At 41.8% G+C, this 19,269-nt stretch overlaps 1 protein-coding gene across 3 annotated transcripts in view; it reads right to left on the bottom strand.

The window, feature by feature from the left end:
• The window catches only part of Synpr (synaptoporin), a 328,081-nt gene that overhangs the window by 57,834 nt on the left and 250,978 nt on the right, over positions 1–19,269 (bottom strand). For all 3 annotated transcript variants that reach the window (XM_075988599.1, XM_075988598.1, XM_075988600.1), the window contains one exon: positions 1,300–1,498. In XM_075988599.1, coding sequence (XP_075844714.1) covers positions 1,300–1,498 — 199 coding nt within the window. The remainder of the gene's footprint in view (positions 1–1,299; positions 1,499–19,269) is intronic.

The following is a 19,269-nucleotide window of genomic DNA, read 5'->3' as shown; positions in this document are numbered from 1 at the left end:
TATGGAGAGCGAGAAATTGTGTGACATCTCATACCTGGAAACTGTTCTCCCAGGGCTGTCAGCACTGAAGGTGTGTGAGACAGGCACTTCCACTGCCTCCAATGAACTGTATCTTCTAAAGATGCTATACAATGAGCTTTGGAATGTCAAGAAAGCCTGATTTCTTGTGGGAATCAGGAGTACATAATTGCTATTATTTGGTTATTCAATGCCCCCCCAAAAGCCTGTGCATTAAATAATTGGCTCCCAGGGTGGCAGTCTGAGGAGACAGTGGAATGCTGGGGAGATGGAGCCTTATGAGAAGTCCTCAGAACACTGGGGGAACCGCCTTTCAAGGGGACTGTGGATCCTGAGCCTCTCACTCTTCTGGTAGTAAGGTGAGCAGTTGGCTCTACTACAAGCTCCTCACGATTGCTGTCTGGCACCCCTACCTGAAACCCAAGAATAATGGGTCTGTCCAATCACAAGCTGTAATTAAAAAAAAATAAGAAAGAAAGAATCCTTTTCTGTTTGTAAGTTAACGATCTCAGGTGCTTTGTTATAGAAACAGAGAGTTAACCAATATAGCCATTGAGAGAAAAAGTTAGTTAAACATTTTTAGACACAGGTCATTTCAGGAAATAGATTTTAAGTAAATGTACCTATAAAGGTTGTGAGAGTTATTTATTTTTCTTAAAGCTATCTATATCCATGTATCTCTTGGAGAGTTTTTATGTCTCTCTCGGTACATGTATAGTTAGTCGTATTAGGACATGTAAGGCTATACTGATGTCACCCAAGTCATTGAACCACCATCAAAGACAATGGAATGAAATGGTGGGTTGCTGGAAGGGAGGGGTGAGAGAGTGGAGAGGAGTAGAGAGAACAAAGTAGAGAGAAAGAGAGAGAGGAGAGGGAGGGACAATCATGCTTCCTTATAATATGGAAACAATGCATTTCAGAAAAGCACAAATCCTACCATTTAAATGGCTATTGAGAATAATGGCCACCTATCTGTGTAATGCTGGACCTACAAGCCCACAGCAGACCTCATCCTTCTTTTCTGGGTCTCCATGGGCTTCCTAATCATTGTTTGTTTTGGTCTCAAAAGGGTTTCTACAGGATCTTATGCTTCTTTCCCGCGCCAGGACACTGGGACCAAAAGGCACGGTGCTTTCTGCTGCAGATTGAAGAGATTTGGAGGATAACAAATACAATTTCCTTTTGCACGCCAGCCTCAGAGGCACGGATGACTCCAAAGCCCCTCAGATATCACCTGAAGAAGTTGTAAGGGACAGAAGTTGCTTCAGAAAGACTTACAATGAGTGGGCCCCGGTTGTTTTCACGATACTTGTTCTGGAAGAAAATGTACACGACAGTAGCGGCCAGAGAGTAGAGAAAAGCGAAGACAGCCACGGTGACGAAGAACTCCGCGGAGGACGAGGAGTCGCCAACCAGGGCCAGCTTCTGCCGTTCCTTTCCCTCACAGGTGGGCACTTCAAAGGTCACCTGGTGCAACCTGAAACCACCAGAGGCAAGAAGACATGACATGGTTGTAGAAGGTGAAAGCATCACTCGCTGTCACTTCTGCTGACGGCAGGTTAGAGATGCTTGGGACTCCCAGGAAGCTTCCACCAGAGAATTTATTAACGAGTTTACAGATTCTGGCTGGACCCGTGGAAATAAACACCACAGAGGAGGTAATTCAGCCAGCAGAGGTGAGAAGGGAAAGAGAATCTGAAAGGAGTGCAGCCTTTGGCTGAGAGTCTGGCCTCTCCCTTTAACACAGTCCAGCAGCTTTGTGTTTGGGCCTGCCTGTGTCTCCAGCCCCTTTCCTGCCTACGTCTCCAGCTGCTTCCCTCAGTGCTTTAAGATCCATCCTCCTGCTCCAACACCTAGCCTGCTTAACCTACCTTAGTTATACCAAGCAGGGTACAACTTGGCTGAGTATCTTCCAGCACCTCTTCTGCCTGTGCCTGCCTCCTCGGCATCCGGGCTCCACATCCTCTCTAGGGAACCTCTTGCTAACTACTAACCATGGTTGGTTTTTTCCTTTTGACATTTTTATTGCACTTCTTCCTCCTTTTTAATCTTTGAAATTATAATATAATTACATTTCTTCATGCTGCGTTATCACATGTGCGGTGTTTGTTACCAGTGAAGCTGTCTCGACAACATGCTCACTTGCTGTTTGTTTACCCTGTCTGCATTGCTTCCTCAGTGGTAACTACCAGTTTCTGTGATCGGGTGTGATTGGTTTTCCTCTTTCCCACATACCCCAGCGCTGGCTTTTATTAGGCATGCAGTACTTGAATAAATGAATGGACGCTCTTGGTTCTGCCAGGTCCTAACTTGATTGACCTTTAGAGTCTTTGCCTTGTGCGAGCTCCCCAGGAGAACATCCAGCCCTGCTTAGTCCACAGTAGAGACAAAGGAAAGGCTTGAGCAACACCTTCTGTTTAGCCCACAGACATCCACGGAAGACAGAGTACATGTATATGACAACAGTTTGAGCTGAACCAAGTGTATTTGGTACAGGAACCAAGATTCTTCTGAAGTGACAGCTATGGAGACACTTTGAAATCTATGTTAAGGAGGTTTGTTACGGTCACTGAAGATTTGCTTGGGAAATTACCTGTAGAAGTAACGGTGTTCATATAGCCACTCCTAACTCATATTTAGAGAGCACTTTTTCTTACTAAGGAAAATGTAAATAACCCTTTTCAGAAGTGTCCACTGTGTGCCCTGTCTACCATTTTATACATTAGCACTAACCCTGAAATAATACCAATAGCCACAGAGCTAGCATGACCAAATGTTTCATTTGCGTTAAATTCTGTTTTGAACACATTATTTAACTTAATATCCATAACAAACTCTACAATGTGAAGCAAGGGAGACTTAGAAGGGCCACATAGTCCACCTTAGGATACCCAGCTAGCTTTGGCGGGCCAGCGGATTAAATTCATATCAAACTCCAGAGTCTTTTAAAAAAAACGTGAATATTAACTTGTTTATACTAATTAAGACATCAGCTCGCTCGGATGGACGCTTTTAAAATGAACCCCACGGGCCACTGGCAACTGAAGTTTCAGGGAAGGTGGCTTATCTTGCAGGGCCTCCCTCCAGGCTCACAAAAGTCCTACAAGTGAAGATGTATTGGGAGTAGAAGGAAGAAATCCAGTTCCCTTAAGCTCTTCATTTCTTACTGACATAGTCTCTTAATTTGAATTCTTGGCTTAGGAAGAAGTTTACATTGTGCACTGGGGCAAGGACTTTTATCTTAATGGATAGATAGGGGAAACTGTGCTATGACAGAGACCCTGGGAACACTAGCTCTGGGGATCAGATCAGATTTTCTTCAATAACCTTCTCTGTGAGAAGGTGGGAGAGATGAATTAGAAGGAAAAGGTAATGATTTGAATTCTGAAGCAGATGATCTCAAGGCACGTTTTCCCTCCCCTCACTATTGTTAATCTGTCATTCATCAAACAGATTTTTGACAAGCAACTCTATTTCACACAAGAAGCAGGTGCTGGGTAAGAGATGGGACGCGAGAGATGGAATGGATTCTGCTCAGGCTGAAGCTCAGTCTTAATGAGAAAGGTGGACTTTCTAAGTGAAATCGTGGCCCATCCTGGTTATGAGGGTGTAGAGGGAGGTTCCCTGGTGGATTTTACCTCTAGGCAACAGCTTCAGAAGTGATCAGAAATTATCTAAATCAAAAGAAAAGAAAGAAAAGCGAGGTCTGACTTCATGGCCACACAGATGGCTATCCAGTGTAAAGACTGTGTGAGCAGCAAATGCTGACAAGATTTAGGAAGCTGACGGTTTCACTCATGGCTGTTGGAAATAGAGCCTGGAGCAGGCGATTTGAAGAACTGTGGCAGTTCTTTAACTGGTGAAACACTGAGTTACTGGAGGTTCCTGCCGTCCTATTCCTATGTAAGTATGCAAGAGAAATGCTAGCATATGCTCACACAGAAACGAGCATATGAATACTTACACAGCGTTTTTCCTTATGGGAAGAATGGAAACAATTCAAATGTTGATAAACAAACAGATAAAACATGGTGTGGAGTGGACTCTTATTTGTTAATAAAAGCAATAAAGTTCTTAGGCTTGTTACACCATGGAAAAACCTTGAAAGTATCTTTGCTGAATGAATGAAGTCATACATAAAGTCAAATACTTTGTGCTTTTATTTATACAAAACATTCAGAAATAAGCAAATCCAGGGAGCAAAAATCCAGCTTAATGTTGCCCTCCAGACGGTGATGGGAGAATCTGGCATGGTGGTTAAATGTCCTGAGATTTACGGGGGTGATAATGGGCAGTTCTGAAATGGATTGTGATGGATACCACCATCCAGCGATGAAAATACCGATATTATCCTAACACACGGTAAATTTTAAATAGTAAATTGGGAGGGGGTGGAGAGATGGCTCAGCAGTTAACAGCACTTGCTGCCCTTCCAGAGGATTCAGGAATGTATGTATGTTGGATTCGCAACACCCATAGGGCAGTTCACAACTCTTGGTATTTTCAATTCTAGGGTACACACTGACCTTTCTGGCCTCTGCGGGCACCGACATATGCTACACAGACATACATGTAGCAAAGCATAAAAATAAATTAAAAAAAAAGACAATAATAAAAATGGCAAGTGGATTAGATTTTTTAAAATGTTACAAAACAGAGAGGAGCACGTGTCTAATCCCTGTATAGGCAAGAGGCAAACGCACTGGGGGGATGCAGTGTGGGTGGGGAACGGGGTGTACAGAGCGGAAGTGTGGTGTGGATGAAGAAAGGTATCAGATGATGGGAAAGGAGGACAGGGTAAAAAGAGAACAAGAAACAGCCAGAGACGTCTGCTGGGGATGGGGCAGACGCTGTTGAGAATCACGTTATAGATGCTGGCTTTCATTGAACACTAGCCATATTTCCTCAGCATAAACAGTATGTTAAACAATCTAAATTGCAAGGTAAGCAAAACCCACAATCCCTGCTGCAGCGATTTGGAGATGTGCCAGGATACGCTTCAAGATCGCTGTGTCTCCATCAGCCAGTTCCTGCTACTGAAGTTCAGCACCTAGCCCCCCTAGCAGAGGCTTCAGGAGGACAGAGAAGACACAAGCAGCATTGTTTTCTATGTCATCGGCTGAAACACCTTATCTCTAATGTTGATTCACCTGGTTAATGTAAAGAATTTTTCAACTGTGCTCATCCGCATAAAGAAATAAAATCAAAATTTAAACTCTATTGTACCTATCAACATCAATGATGTGTAGTGGCGTGCTTGGCTCTTCAGCAGGCAGTGCCCACCTATGGGCTTTGTTTTGTCCCTGCCTTCAGGTTCCTGATTGTGTTCCTTCCGTAGCTTTCTGAGCTGTAAGATGAAATGAACCTCTTTTTCCCAAGTTTATTTTGGTCATTCTGTTTAACTAAAACAATGTTGTACATCACTGCACACATCTACACCCCACCCCACATGCATGCACAGGTACCTTTAAGCAACATGTGTGCATATATGTATGTATGTACGAGTAGGTATGTGTATATATATGTATATATGTATATATATATATATATATATATATATATATATATATATATATATATACACTTGTATCTCTGTATTGCTGTAGAAGAGGTGTGGTTACTGTCAGCATATATTTTGCAACTGCAATAATTTTCTGAGCGAACATAATTAATTTAGAAGTTAAACAAGGGACAGATGCTGTTCCCTGGAGATAGAGCATGCTCGCTGAGGATCTGGAAGCTGCCAGGTCCACTTCTGATCTTGTGACAGAGTAAGAAAGCAATTGCTGAGGTCGCAAAAGGCACCCAATTCAATTTGTTGATTTCAAATGTACAATTCCCTCATTCCCTTCTTGGTTGACCTGACACAATCTAGGGGTAATTGAATTTTGCAGGGTTTTACTGCATTTTGTCTGTCAATAAAAGGCTTCCATTTTAGAGTAGGTTTTCTCTTAAAAAATTTTCAGCACACCCATGGAGCCTTTTAGAACAGTCCACGACTCTCTGATTAAGCTAAGGGAGTCACCATGAGTGCAAGGTTTTGAGTTTTGTTTGGTGGCCCTGGAAGAATATTAAATGAAACTCTCACCCCAGTGGTTTGGAGAAGGGCCGTGTTAGTGTGCAGGAGAAATGGCTCAGTGGACAAAACACTTGTCATACATACATGAGGACCAGATTTTGGGTCAACAGCACCCCCTCCAAAAAAAATACTGAGTTCTGTGTCCCGTGGAAAGTTCTGTCCTCAAAGAGAGTGAAGATTGATTGAGGAAGACTCCTAGCATCAATCGTGGGTTCCACTTGCATGTGCAAACTTACACATACATCTCACATGTGTGCCTCACGGGGGAACAGATGCAAACAAGTGCATGTGTATAGCACATGCAGACACATAAAATAGTATTTGTTATAACAACCAGGAGCCTCTTTCTCCTTCCAGTCAGTGTGTTTTATTCTAAACTTGTTCCTCACTATAGTTTCCGGTCTCTCTTCGCAAAGCAACTGTCACTGTCACTCTTGTACGGATGGGGAAGCAGAGCGTTGAAGAGTGTAGAGAACAGGCTGAGCTCCAGCGTCTCATGGATGGCATGGACGAGTCTCACATACAAGTAGATCAAAAAGACACCGCTTGATCCAGTTTCTGTCCCTCTGCAAACTTAAATGTCCAGCTGAATGTTTACGTTCAAATGAGCAAGCCAGCTGCCTCACACTGCCTCATCCAGAGGCAAATAGCTCATCTAACAGGCGGAGTTTATGTCGAATAAGATTCTAAGGCAATAGTCACTCTGTTGCCTCATTGAAGTGTGTGCATTAAATAATATAAACCTAGTCATGCTAGTTGGAACTCAGCACCAATATATCATCATAAAAACTTTTCTCTATCCTAAATCTCACCAGGACTTGTTCTGTTCCCTGCCTCAGAACAAGCAGGGGGCAAGTGGTCTAAAGGTGTGCCCCTAAGAGTGTGGTTCTGTGTAGAAAGGGAAGCACTGTTTAACATCCGGCACAGGCCCAGCTCCAGGTAGCAACAGACCATCACTGACCTGAGCAAGACTTCTGAGATCATTGCGCTGTCTTTCAGCAGGTTGAGCACACACAGGCCTAAGGTTCTACCAGTCCAAGAGTTTAGGGTCTCAGTGATAGACAGTGAAGCCTTTTCCAAGGGCTGTGATCCCACTCTGGGCAAAGTAGAAGGAAGGTGGGAGTCGAGCTTCCGTGATCAGTTTCAATCACTCTAATCAGAATGGCAGCGTGTGGCGAAGAGGACCGCCAACAGCCCATGGGGATCTATGGCTTGACTATTCTCTCTGGGTCCTCCAGTTCTTAAGACGGGACTCTGCTTTACTGATTTGTGTTCTTTTTGTTTTTTACTCTCTCTCCCTAGTTTGCAAGTTTCTGATTTTAGGAGACTTTTTCTTTCTTTCTGCTAGTTTTATTTGTGTATATGCATGATATTATTTTTGTTGTATCTACATACATACATTATACAACTTACTTAGCTAATATGATCCACACCATAAATTACTACCACCCCAGGGGTTCACCTAGCTCTTTCATGTACTACATCTTTATTCTTCTTCCAAGTGTCCCTCCCAACTTAAGGACAGCAGAGTTGGAGCTCAGTTGTTTGGGAACACTAGTCAGAGATCACACTGCTGGCACAAGGAAGAGCCCGGACCCCCTGACACCCACCTATGAGTTCTTTTCCTTTGTTCCAAATTCTATTTGTAAGTTTTAAATCACTGTGATTCACATGATGCTCAACTCCTTTCATTCGGAGGGATTCAGGGAACACATGCACCAGTCATTAAAGGCCGTAAGACATAGAGTCAACGACTTGGTCTAGAAGGTTGGGAAGGAACCTCTGCTGCAAATAAAAACCTCAGTTTTTTTTGTTGTGTTTGAAGGATGGTGTTTGATGTTGCTATTTAGGGAGCTGACAGTGGTTTCCCATCTGCTTCTGGTAGATGCCGATCACCGTGGGGGACATTTATTATGTCCCGATTATGCCAGGCATGACGCTAGGTGCTTTTGCACGTTATCTCAGTTAAATCTGAAGCATTGATACCAGTGCTCAGGTTGACTTACTATCATCTTATTGATGAATTGGGAGTCTCTGACACAATGGTTTCAAGAGAGTTTGGGGACCATGACTATCTCAAGCTGGCTCTAAAGGTGTAGACTGAAACAAGGTTATCTTTGAGACTACTTACTCAGAAGATTTATTTTTATGCGTGGTCAAAGCCGGAGTGAAAACTGCCTCCTCCTAGGAGTCTTTGGTTAGGATCTGTTTAGGGTGGAAATGGCAGGAGAGTACAAAGCAAAGTTTGACCACAGCCCTGGGAAAATCACCCACACCGTGAAAATGACCTTACAACCAGGTTCAGATGGCTCAAAACAAAAATCTCTTCTTCTCTCATAAGAGAATGGAGAAGGATTATGTGAACGCAAGGCTCACTCACTGGAAGTCATCCTGAGGATCAATGTACCTAGGAAACCTGGATAGAGAGTTACTGTTAGGCTCTCTGCACTGTCAGAGCAGAATCTCAAACAGTCCAGCAGCAACATCCTTCTAGCAGAGCCTTGGGGTGAGGCAGCAGACATTGAGATGATGGTACCTCCACTCAATCTACTTGACCTCAGTGATGGAGTTCAGCTTCTTGATCTTCATGGCTTGGTGAAGGCCAAGAGAATCATATTTGCACATGGTTTGATCCTAACCTTGATTAAATACAAAGAAGTCTGATCACCAAGGTTTTTAACAAGTATCTATTCACTAGAATTTATTTCTTCAGGAAGGAGAAAAACGGTCAAAGACAAAATCTTCTTTAATATAACAGGGATGATTGTTCCTGATTCGCTTCCACATGAACTGTGTTCCAGCTTATTGTCAGCGTAAGAAGGAGCTTTCTGTTACTTTTTGTCTTCTTTATTTTATTGTTTTTTTCCTCCCACAGGAAACTGAGCGAGATGTTGAAAAATGTAATCAAGGTTACTACAAACAATACTTTTCTCTGTATGATTAATTGTATTCAGACATGTGGGGCTGGAAAACTGCTGGCCCACTCCCCAGCGCCCAGAACAAAGATCCCATCTTTTTGTCAAAAGATATTGTGTTGGGAGCAAAAACTCTCCAAATTCTCTCTCTCTCTCTCTCTCTCTCTCTCTCTCTCTCTCTCACACACACACACACACACACACACACACACACACACACACACACATTCATAACTCCCTTATATGTCTGCATTTGCAGTATGGAGACAGAAATTTTGAAATGAAACAGAAGCCTGCAGGTAATTAAAAAGAATGATTCTGCAGAGGCAGGGCATGGCCAGGAGCTGAACTGAGAGCAGAAGAGCTATAAAAACCTTATAATGGCTCACGATGAGGCATCTCTGTGCTCACCAGCTATGATTTATTCATTTTGGTTTCTTCAAATAGAATTTGAGTAATAGAAAATTCAAATGGCCTCTCCATTGCCAAAGTAAAATAGATAATAAGGTTACCCATTTATCTGAAGTCAGATTCATCTCTTGTTGGTCCTCTTTGGTACTCTACCCAAGTAAGTTGTGAGAAAAAAAAATAGTTTCAGAGAGGTTTAAAAAGAATCTTGGATGTTCAGCTGAAAACCTAAACATATGCTCATTTTACTTGCTTACTAAAGAAAGATTTTGTGAGTAAACCATCCGAAGAATTTGATTAAAATGCATTTACAACATTCAAACCTACATTGCTCTGATGAGAGAGGGAGCACAATCTCTCCCAACTGACATTTTATTTAAATTCAAGTAAAATGATTTGACTTATTAATTCTGTTTTTAAAAAGTACCAATATGCTTAAAAAAGAAAAGTACAATGAGTCCCTTCCAAAGATCAAGGTAAAAAAGTGCACTCCAGAGGGACATCATCCTATTCTGCGTGTGTATGTGCATGTGTGTGCAAATGTGCCTGTATGTGCACGTGGGCGGTTGAGTGTGCTGGCCAGAGGTGAATCTTGGGTGAAATCCTCAGGAACGCCATCCACTTTATTTTAAAAGAGTGTCTCTGACTTGCCTGCAACTTGCCAATCTGGCTAGGTTTGCTGGCCCTGCTTCTGTTTCCCCAGCACTGCAGTTACGAGCACACGCCATCACGCCGAGCTTTTCCACATGAGTTCTGGGGATTGATCTCAAGTCCCCATGCTTGTTTAGTAAGCACTTTGCTAACTGAGCCATCTCAGCTTATCTACTTTTATCACAATATGACCAAAACATAGCTAACTTTTAAAGAAGGACTTACCATATTCTTAACAGCTATAGGATATGTCAAAACATGATGTATGAGTTACCACATTGGACAGGCTGACCTACAGAGATACATAATGAAGAAACTATAACAATTTCCTAAATAGCTCATTGGCAAATATGTTGAATATTTTATACTAATTCCTCATGTTCATGCTATATAATTATTGATAGACCAGATTGACAGTAAGTTTCCTATGCACCCCCTACCAAATATTAACAATTTTATCATTTTGGTGACTGAGTTCAAATTTGGGCTATTTCACCTAAGTCCTTCACCCCACCACTACTAACCTCACCCACTCTAATCTTCAGGGTAACATGGAGATGAGATTCAAGCACCAGTTCTGCCAGTGGCATACTATTGCTAAAACACCAGAGTGCTTCCAGCCCTAACGCACAGCGTGTTTGTTTCCGTGTTCTGCCCATTGCAAAGCTAGCCTTTGGCAGCCTTTTCCATCGACTTGAAAGGCAACGTAAAGCATCTCTGCTAACCATGACCTAAAGGGCATATCATGTCTATTTTGTTTGCTTGTCTGTTTGTATGCTTTGGAGCTGAGATTCATATCCAGAGCTCTATATGCTCTACCACTGACCCCTTCTCCAGAGCTCCTCTCTATCATTGAAGACCTCTGATTTTTCTCAGAAGACAGAAGAAAGAATCACCAACTTCACAATGTCTTTCCATGAGGTTTAGGCGCAGTAACAGGGCACAGTGTTATTAGGCTACTAATGTTCACTACATAAACTATTTTAATTCTAAATTAAATAACAAGTTTAGTGAATACAGTTGACTTTAAAAATCCAAATGCATTTGTAAAGTTCCCATAGCCTACATATCCTCTAAAATGCAGGATTGTTACCAAAACCATTGACACAGCTCACAAGGAAAAACTAATATGGTTCTTGCCTACTTATTTGCTACAACCACCCCCAGTAGCTTTTTGTTTTGCTAGAAAATAAATCACTAATTTCCCACGTATTTGGTGCCCTTGAACCCTCATTAACATCCAACTTCCTGTATTTGTTCAGGACCCAGTCAGAATATATCTCCATTTGATCACCCAAGCTAAAGAACATACCCCTGCCATGGCCATGTTCCAGGGCATCATCTCATTGTCGTCTTTGTGGAGGGTTCCCTACCGACTGTGAATGCAGGCTTTGCCTCTCTCTCCCACTAGATCAGTGGTTCTCAATCTGTGAACAGTGACCCCTATGACAAATCATATCTCCAAAATATTTACATTACAATTCATAACAATAGTGAAATTACAGTTCAGAAGTAGCAACAAAATAATTCTTTTCCTTAAGTATCTTTCTATCATTTGATATTCCTTTGTTGAAAATTCTCTGTTTAGATCTGTACTTCATTATTTTTTTTGGGTTATTTGGTCTTTTAATGTCTAGTTTCTTGAGTTCTTTCTATATATTGGATATCAATCCTCAGTCAGATGTGAGGTTGGTGAAGATCTTTTCCCAATCTGTAGGATGCTGTTTTGTCTTGTTGACCATGTCCTTTGTTTCACAGAAGCATCTTAGTTTCAGGAGTTCCAATTTATTAATTGTTGATTTTAGTGCCTGTGCTACTGGGGTTATATTTAGGAAGTGGTCTTCTGTGCCAATGTGTTCAAGGCTACTTCCCACTTTCTTCTATGGGGTTCAGTGTGGCTGGTTTTATGTGGAGGTCTTTAATCTATCTGGACTTGAGTTTTGTGTATGATAATAGATAAGTATCTATTTGCATCCTTCTACATGTCCACATTCAGTTTGCCAACAGCATTTGTTGAAGATGCTTTCCCCCCACTTTATAGTTTTAGCTTCTTTGTCAAAACTCAGGTGTTTAGAAGTGTGTGGACTGATATCAGAGTCTCCAATTCTATTGGTTCACCTGTCTATTTTTGTGCCAGCACTAAGCTGTTTTTATTACTATAGATCTCTAGAGCTTGAAGTCAGAGATGGCAATGTCTCCAGAAGTTCCTTTATTGTACAGGATTGTTTGGGTGATTCTGGTTTTTGTTTTTTTTTGTTTTTTGTTTTTTTTTTTGCTTTTCTCATATGAAGTTGAGTATTGTCCTTTTGAGGTCTGTGAAGAATTTTGCTGGGATTTTGGTAGGTATTGCATGGAATCTACAGATTGCTTTAGTCATCAGAGAAATGCAAATCAAAACAAATCTGAGATACCATCTGACACCTGTCAGAATGGCCAAGATCAAATACACTGATGACACCTTAGGCTGGAGAGGATGTGGAGTAAGAGGAACACTCCCTTATTGCTGGTGGGAGTGCAATCTTGTACAGTTACTTTGTAAATCAGTATGGTGGTTTCTCAGGAAATTGGGAATCAATCTACCTCAACACCTAACAATACTTTTGAGTATATACCCAAAAGATGCACAGTCATACCACAAGGACATGTGCTCAATTGTATTCATAGCAGCATTATTTGTAATAGCCAGAAACTGGAAACACCCTAGATGCCCTTATCTGGAGTGAACAGGAAAAATGTGGTACATTTACACAATGGAATATTGCTCAGCAGTAAAAATAATGACATCTTGGAATTTGCAGGCAAAAGAGAAGAACTAGAAAAATCGTCCCAAGTGATGAAATTTAGACCAAGAAAGACAAATGGAATGTACTCATTCATAAATAGATAATAGACATAAAGCAAAGGATAACCAGCCTACAGGGCACAACCCCAGAGAACCTAGACAACAAAGAGGACCTGCTGTGGGACAATGGTCTGTACCCTGTCACTTGTATTTTAAATAAACGCTGATTGTTCAGTAGCCAGGCAGGAAGTATAGGTGGGATGACCAGGCAGGAAGCGGAGGCAGAACAAGGAGAACAGGAGAATTCTGGGAAGTGGAAAGATTCAGTCTGCAGTCATCACCTAGACACAAGGGGAAGCCAGACACAGAGCAAGCAAGATGTGACTGCCTCGCCTAAAAAGGTACCAAGCCACGTGCCTAACACAGATAAGAATTATGGGCTAATGAAAGTTATAAGATTTAATAAGAAGCCTAGTATACTAGGCCAATCAGTTTATAATTAATGTAGAGCTCTGTGTGATTCTCTGAGACTGAACAGCTGCAGAACCGGCGGGACAGAAATCTCTGTCAACAAGGACCCTAAGAGAGACATAAGTGGAGCTGCCTAGAAAGGGGGGGAAGACAAGATCTCCTGAGTATATTGGGATCGTAGAGAGCAGGGGCGAAAGTAAAAGGGGATAGGGAGGAGGGAAGGGGAGTGGGAAAAATGTATAGCACATTCTTATCCAAACCATTAAAATGAAATGAACTAAAAAGTAATGCTTGGGCTGGAGGTCACAACACGAGGAACTGTACTAAAGGGTGGCAGCATCAGGGAGGTTGAGGACCACTGCTCTAGACTGTGAGCAGGACGCGGGGACAAGGACCCTTTTTTGCTACATCTTTACTACTGAGTACCTAGACACATTTGGTTTGTGGTAAATAGCCAATAAATGTTTGTTAGGAGAAGAAGGAAGGAGGAAAGGAGTTCATGAAATTTGTAAAAGGTCTATTTAAATGGAAGCAAATCCTGCTTTTGTAGAAAGCTATGATTTTATTTATGTTCTACCAGAAGAAGGCAGGACTTGGAGGTGAAGGAACTTGATAAAAGTCATATAGTGAAAGTTCCACAGTTCCAGCTTCCTGACACGGGTTCATCAGAGCCTCTACCACCTCATTTCCAGGGAGGAGAAACTCCTAGTGGTCCAGAGAAAGGACACAGGACAAGAAGTACAAGGTAGGATCCACGGGGTCCTCTAAGCTGGGGACTTTGCTAGAGAAGTTCCTCAGGAACCTGCCCTCCAGACCTCCCCAGAAGAGGCTGCTGCTTGCTTCCACACCCATGCAGAATAGCTCTGAGTTTTCTCCAAAGACAATCAAATAAGAGAAGGAACTGGGAAATAACAGAGAGGAAGGCTCTAGACCTGGAGCTAAAGTGTGTACAATTCATGCTAGGAACGGGAGACTGGATTTCCATAGGAAATTTTGTCACTGTTGATAATATAACAGAGGAGACACTGGGTATTGATGGCTGTCATTTGTGCTAGCCACTGTGGTCCATGCCCTGAATGTTGTACTTCCTACATCCTTCTGGCAGCCCTGGGAGGCAAATCACTGTTATCCTTACTCTTTAAATGGGGACACCCGAAGCTGAGCACACGGGAAGCCAATCCCATATAACTGCTCTGCCTATGGTTCTTACTGTCAGGTGAGTGTTCTTCCTCCTAAATCTGCCACACACGCTCTCAGGCCCGAAGCTAGGAATCTCTTCTCGGTCTTTTTTTTTTTAATTTTTTTATTGATAAAAGGAGAATAAAGAAAAGAAAAAAAAACAAATTTCCACCTCCTCCCAGCCTCCCATTTCCCTCCCCCTCCTCCCACTCTTCTCCCCCTCCTCCCACCCCTCTCCCCTTCCCCCCACTCCTCTCCCCCTCCCTTTCCAGTCCAAAGAGCTGTCAGGGTTCCCTGCCCTGTGGTAAGTCCTAGGTCCTCCCCCCTCCATCCATATCTAGGAAGGTGAACATCCAGACTGGCTAGGCTCCCACCAAGCCAGCTTTTTAATCTGAATAATTCTTGTACAGCATGGGGCAAGGAGGTGTGTAGACTTTCAAAAGAGTGGATGCCTGAGAAGCTAGCTTACTAAGAATCTATTGGTTCAATGGAAAGACAGATTGTCAGTGTACTTAAAACTCTTGGGGACCACAGTTGTTATGGCAGTGTCTGAGGTGGAGACTAACCTTCCTTCTACCCAAAGGCCGGAAGAATGCAGGTGTGTGCATGCGTATGAGTGCCTGAGCTTTTGTGCCTGTGTTAGAAGCATTTAATGGAAAATATTCTAGAAGAGGAAACAGTTTCAGCTCAAGTATTACTTAACCAAAAGGAAATTCTTTTCTTGTTCATTTAGTTTTAGTTGGAACTGATTTGGAGGTATTCAGAGTGACCCCATATTACCCCTAGAATATTTTTTTTTAATGAAAAAGGTTTTTAAGCAATGGCTACAATTTTCTTGGCTACAGAAGGAAAATTGGGGCTGAGAGTCGCAATGCCTTGCCTTTCTGGCTGCACAGGGGCTGTGACACTGGGCTCGCCTTCCTCACCAGCTCTGAAGGTGACATGCTGTGGCTGGCCTCTGGCGATCGTCCATTGTGTTATGTCTAGCTCAACCACTGTCTGCATATCCAAATCAGTGTCTTGAACTCCTGCCTCTAATTTGATCATCGCAATTTGAAATTTTCAGTGGGAGGCAGTTTAATATAATTTATCAAGGATTTGGTTGGAAAGAGTGTGGAGATTTTTCTGAGAGTATAATGTAAGCCAGTGACAGAGCATCAAACAGTGTTTTTAAAAAAGGAAACTGGAAAGCAAAAGGGAAATGGTATTATACACTGGGAAGGTCCCCAAATCCCATAGCCATATGTCAAATAAGTAGCCTCCTCTTGTTATATGTTACAGCCTATCTTCTAGGATCTTTTCCTCTTAATTCACAGATTTTTTTAAACAGAAAAGAATAAAACCTAAATTCACTCCTCTCCTTTGAAAATTAAGAATCAAGGTAAAATATATGTGAACAAATGGTACAAACAAATCTACATGAATGCTCAACAATTATTTTCAGCTTCCAAGAAATACCTACGGGAAAAAAAATAACTTCCTTAAAATCCCAAGAATGGCTCTGAAACTCCTGGGGGTGTTCCTTTCCTGGATCCCATACGAAAAACACTTTTTCTAACATGTCCTCTCTTGTTCTCTCTGAAGTCGACAGTGGCATGTTACAGGCGTGATGTGAAGTGTGATTTAGCCACATTTCCTGATTCACAACAAGATGTGTGCTTGCATATTCTCACATGCAATAAAATTCTCAGTTTTTACTTTCAGTGTGGTAAGTATCCAAATATGTGGTCCTCATGAATATAATGCACTGTGTGACCTTCCATCACGTTGGTAAATGTTTAGGGGTCTTGAGACATGACACTGGAGAACTGTGACTCTGGGCAAGGACCTTGACTTCTTTCAAGTTGTTTTATTTCTCTCATGACCAGTTTTGGTAATTTGGTTCATCTGGCCCAAATCATCATTTACATGAACTTTGATTTCACCCTCTAGAGAGGTGTCTGTTACTGAGCGCTACTGCATATGAGTTATCACACTGCTCAAAGGGTTCTGTAGTAATTGTTCAAGATTTTATCAAGCTCCTTGTCCTTGGCAGATACTGAGTGAAAAAGGCTCTGACAGGCAGCTGGAAAAAGCACCAGCTAGCAACATGGCTGGTTGTTGGTGCCTGACCCAAAAGTAGGAACCTTTATCTCAGTTTACAAATGTTCCCTGTTCTCTTAAGCACTACATGTGGGATGAGAGGTTAGCATTAGCTACTGCAACATGAAGATTATAAAATCCCCATTGTTCATATCATTGTGAAGAGGAGCCACAGAAGGAGGCCCAAAGATGTGAGATTTTTTTTATATGAGAACATAGTACCCACCATAAAGCAGGGGGCTGATGTTTCCTATGTGAGAATACAGGAGTACCCACCATAAAGTAGGGAGCTGCTATTTTTGTTGCCTGCATATATTTCTTTCCCGAAGATCTACATGCTATTAGAGTGGAACACCAGATCTAGATTTAATCAATTAGCATGTTTTATCCCTTGAGCTTAAAGATCTAAAGATAGGCACACTGGATCCTGCTACAGGAAAATGATGCCAAAAACTGAAGGAAACGTGGAGAAAGAAGAAAGATTATTCTAAGTCCTTTGTTGTGTCCCCAACATCTAGCACAATACCTTTTCCATGACAAGTGTTCAAGATATCGACTTTGGCCTAGTTTCCTCTCAGGTGACACCTCCCAAATGATCCTTAATTGGAACAGGCATTGGGTGCAGAAATATGTATGGCTTTATCAGTTTCAAGTAATCTATTTCTTTCTCTCTTTGCCTTCTCTTATCTCTTTGCCCCTATCTTGTGTCATGTCTCTAGGTGTTCCTAGTCACTGAATATGATTTCTTGACAGGGCATGTGTTTGACAGGGAGATGTTGGATATATTACATTTTTCAAAATGGGCCTTTAAAAAAGAATCTTTAGTTTTACATTTCTGTGTTTAGCTTATATTAAGAGCCCAAATCTTGAGAAAGAAATTTCACATGTAGCCAACCCGTGCCAGCATTTATATCCTAGATCCTGAGCCAAGAAACATGAACCAACTCGGATCAGGAACATGAGCAGGAAAAGGAAGGACTGTGAAAGAATGATATGTTGAGCAAGATTCAATACTCAATAGATTTGGCACCTTCATTCAAGGGAAAATTAAGATGTCCATCTGAAATCCACATAAGTAGCACAGGTCCCTTGGCCTACTCAGATCATAGAAAGATCATACAGAACGGCAAAGGCCAGTAGATTGGAAGTCTGAATCTTTGGTTGCTTAAGATTCCTAAAACTCTATGTGAAGAATTGTTTGCTTTCCTTGTACAATTCCTCCACGTACAATTAATCAGGTTTCCATGAGGACTTTGAGAAAACTTGCATTTCTTCTTCTTTTGTCAAGACTGAATCCAGAACTAAAAAAATAAAATGACAGCAAAATGACTCTGTTTGTTCAAATGTGCTTTTCTGTGATTGGCTTGGCCCCTTCTCCTTGTGAGCAAGATAAAAGCCTCACATCTACACTCTACCAAACTAATAGCTACAGGCATCAGAGGCTGTAAGGGGTGCAGGAGGTCCTGAGTGAGCGAAGCCCAGAGTGAATGTGTGCCATTGACACAGGCAGAGCTATCTCAAGGACCCCAGAGCTTCAAAACCATGGTATAAAAGCAAAGCTTTCTTCTTGGGGTGTGGGGTAAAGGAGTTGAAGCTCAATGGAAACGGCAAAGCCTTCTTCTGTGTCAGAGCGTGAAATTAGCTCTGTGCAGAAAGTGTTCACTGTATCTTGGAAAACTGGTCCCTTACAGAAACTGCTTCTTCCAAGATTAGCTAAACCTGTCTCCCTAACCCAGCTGTATACCAGAACTCCTGCCCCCTTGTTTGTTTTTATTTGGATGTAATAACTCTACCCCTTCATTCAACTGTGTGCAAGAACCTGACCCTTCAGTTCTAAGCCAAAAAAAAAACCAAAACGAGCCGAGCTTTCCAAGGTGCTGAAATTTCTCCACTAAGAGACCCAACCATCCCAAACTAGCAGTTTCAGCATCTCTGTGTATGTTCTCTTCATTTCGCCACTGCTCTTGTCAGATAGATACATTCCTGAAGCCTTGGAAGGATGGACAAGAGGTCAACATCCCTTTCAGTTCCCCTAGGAAAATCCGAATTGGGTGTTGTGCATTCTTAAAAACTGTCACCGAGTCTAAGAGGAGGCTGTGCTACTTGATAGGCAAGGGTTTGTGCATGTGTGTGCATGCATGCATGTGCTTGTGTGTGTGTGTGTGTGTGTTGGGGGTGAAAAGATGTAAAACTTTATACAAACCTCACTAGTGGTTTTTCATTGCATGGAAGGGTCCTAATACAAATAACAAAAAACAATACAGGTCAAATCTTTGTCTCTTTTCCCTACAAGATATGATGTGGATCCTTTCATTTCAATACTTATAATGCCAAAATTTAGATAGATTTATTCACAATGCATAGTTGTTATGATAAAAAAACATACTTATATGTGATATTGCATGTCTTATTCCATAGGAAGGACTTACTCTGCATAGTCTCCAATCTCAACTCCAGTCTCAAAACACATTAGCTTGGAAGGATCATCTTTGGAAACTAAAGCAGAACCTCTTCTCCAAAGCAACATATCCTTAGACCCAAATTTTGAAGTCAAGATACCTTTAATATATATATATATAGCTTAGAAGCCCCTAGAATCAAATATCTCTCTGCAGTCATAAAATTCAAAGAAAACACAATAATATACATAATTCAGACTCTCTGTGTATATTCCATCTTTA

This window comes from Microtus pennsylvanicus, chromosome 10 (assembly GCF_037038515.1).
Source record: "Microtus pennsylvanicus isolate mMicPen1 chromosome 10, mMicPen1.hap1, whole genome shotgun sequence".
Classification (NCBI taxonomy): domain Eukaryota; kingdom Metazoa; phylum Chordata; class Mammalia; order Rodentia; family Cricetidae; genus Microtus; species Microtus pennsylvanicus.
The sequence above is the reverse complement of the archived record's forward strand: the minus strand, read 5'-3'. Positions and strand labels throughout refer to the sequence as shown.